Genomic DNA, 1,970 nt, shown 5'->3' with positions numbered 1-1,970 from the left:
ACACTGTAGCTGTCTTCAGACACTCCATAAGAGGGCATTAGATCTTGTTACGGATGGTTGTGAGCCACCATGTGGTTGCTGGGATTTGAACTCAGGACCTTTGGAAGAGCAGTCGGTGCTCTTAACCGCTGAGCCATCTCACCAGCCCCCTATTTATTTATTTTTGGTGCTGTATCCTTGTATACTATATGTGTATGTGAAGGTAAAAAGACAACCATGGGAGTTGGTTCTCACCTGGAAGGCAAATCCTTCATGCTTGGAGGCAAGCGCCTCGCCTCTACCCGCTGAGCAATCTCACCGGACTTGTCCTAGTTAAAGGTGGCACTAAAGAGGGCAGAGCCCAACGCACCCAGACGGAGCACAAGAAACTTGCCACTAGGGGCGCAGCCTGCCGTGGGTTTCTCTAATCGAACGCAGAGCCAGGGGGCGGGAACAACCGTTGCCCCGCCCCCTCCATCTGCGGCGCCCTGTGATTGGAAGGAGAAACGATTACTCCAGCAGCGCCGTTGGAGTGGGCGGGAGAAGAGGGCCGGCCAAAGGTGACGCCGTGGCTGCGGAGGTGCGGTGCTCCGCGTCGCGGCGCGGCGAGCGGTGGATGGCGGCGGGATGGAGCGCGAGGGGAGCGGCGGTGGCGGCGGCTCAGCCGGGCTCCTGCAGCAGATCCTCAGTCTGAAGCTCGTGCCGCGGGTGGGCAACGGGACCCTGTGCCCCAACTCCACTTCGCTCTGTTCCTTCCCAGGTACGCCCCGCCCCGCCCCGCGCCTGCGCACTGCGCACCTGTCGCCTGCCTCCCAGGGCGAGGCCGAGGCAGCCCTGGAATCGCGCTTGGGGCGATGGCTGTCCAGTCTTAGTGACTGCTCGTATACTTCCCCTGAGAGCCCGTGTGCTAACCCTGCCCTCTAACTCTGTCCTACACCCACCTTCCCACCAGCTTGCCCAAACCTGTTGCGGGTTCCCCAACCCGCACCTAGAAGAACTTAAGACACAACTTCTAAATTGCTCTTAGCTCTTACCCGGGCTTGTAGAACTGCTACAATTCAGAAAGTTGTGGAGAAGAGAATGATCCCCTGAGATTATTAATAAAGGCCTTCAGGAGAGGGCATGATGATTTGCTTTGGGTTTTTGAAGGCAAGACGATAGAGGCAGGGGTGGGATGGGGTAGGGGTATTAGGACACTGTCGCAAAGAGAAACTTGCCCAGTGACGTTGTAAAAGAGGATGACGGGTGGGATTGCTGACTGCAACCTTCAGCCAGACACCTGTGAGTCTCATCGACTGGGCAGCGACTGCCAGGCGCCTCTCGGTGGACACCTGGGACCTGTCTGTGTAGTAGCTGACAAGGTGGTGGTTATCTTTTTGTTTTGTGGCAGCTGAAGATGTTAGCTTGTGATCCTGCCCACAAGGAGAGAGTCTGGAAGTTCAGATTGTTTCCAGAAGGATTAGTGTCACACCTGACAATGATTACAAATAAATACATATATAAGTAAACAAACCTTAAGGTGATTACAAATAAATAAACACACATACACACATCATTCTGGCGACCTTCTCTAAAAGATGAAGGGTTCATACTCTCCTAGGATTCAATGAGTCTGTTCTTAACTCATTTTCTTATTTTTCTCCCAACTATTTGGGAGATTTCCAAATCAGAGAAGGTGAAACACAGAATAACAAGTGCCCATACGCTTAGCTTGGGTGGTAAAAGTCACATGCCTGCTTAAAAGCCGCGGCCCATTAGGCAGTTGTGAGACCATCCTAGGTGGGGCTAGGTAAGCCTAGATGGCAAGCTACTTTAGATTATGGGGCCACAGTTGCATATTTGGCTTGTGTTGATGGAAGTCTCATTATGCAAAGCAGGGCTATTCTGTTTCTCACCGTCTTGGTCACATCAATGTGCATGTGTGTACACATCACATTTTAACTTCCTGCAAGGCAGAAGTTGAGACACTTTAGGATTCTTTTTTTTTTTTT

At 52.2% G+C, this 1,970-nt stretch overlaps 1 protein-coding gene across 2 annotated transcripts in view; it reads left to right on the top strand.

Moving 5' to 3' along the window:
• Nucleotides 1-486: 486 nt before the first annotated feature.
• Nucleotides 487-1,970, top strand: part of Tmem170a (transmembrane protein 170A) — a 13,501-nt gene continuing 12,017 nt past the window's right edge. The window contains exon 1 of one of the 2 annotated variants that reach the window (XM_021220639.2): nucleotides 487-739. In XM_021220639.2, the coding sequence (XP_021076298.1) occupies nucleotides 607-739 (133 nt within the window). In that variant the 5' untranslated portion in view covers nucleotides 487-606. The remainder of the gene's footprint in view (nucleotides 740-1,970) is intronic. The other variant, XM_021220640.2, reaches the window with a different exon arrangement.

The sequence above is a fragment of the Mus pahari genome, chromosome 20 (genome assembly GCF_900095145.1).
Source record: "Mus pahari chromosome 20, PAHARI_EIJ_v1.1, whole genome shotgun sequence".
In the NCBI taxonomy this organism is placed as follows: domain Eukaryota; kingdom Metazoa; phylum Chordata; class Mammalia; order Rodentia; family Muridae; genus Mus; species Mus pahari.
The sequence above is the reverse complement of the archived record's forward strand: the minus strand, read 5'-3'. Positions and strand labels throughout refer to the sequence as shown.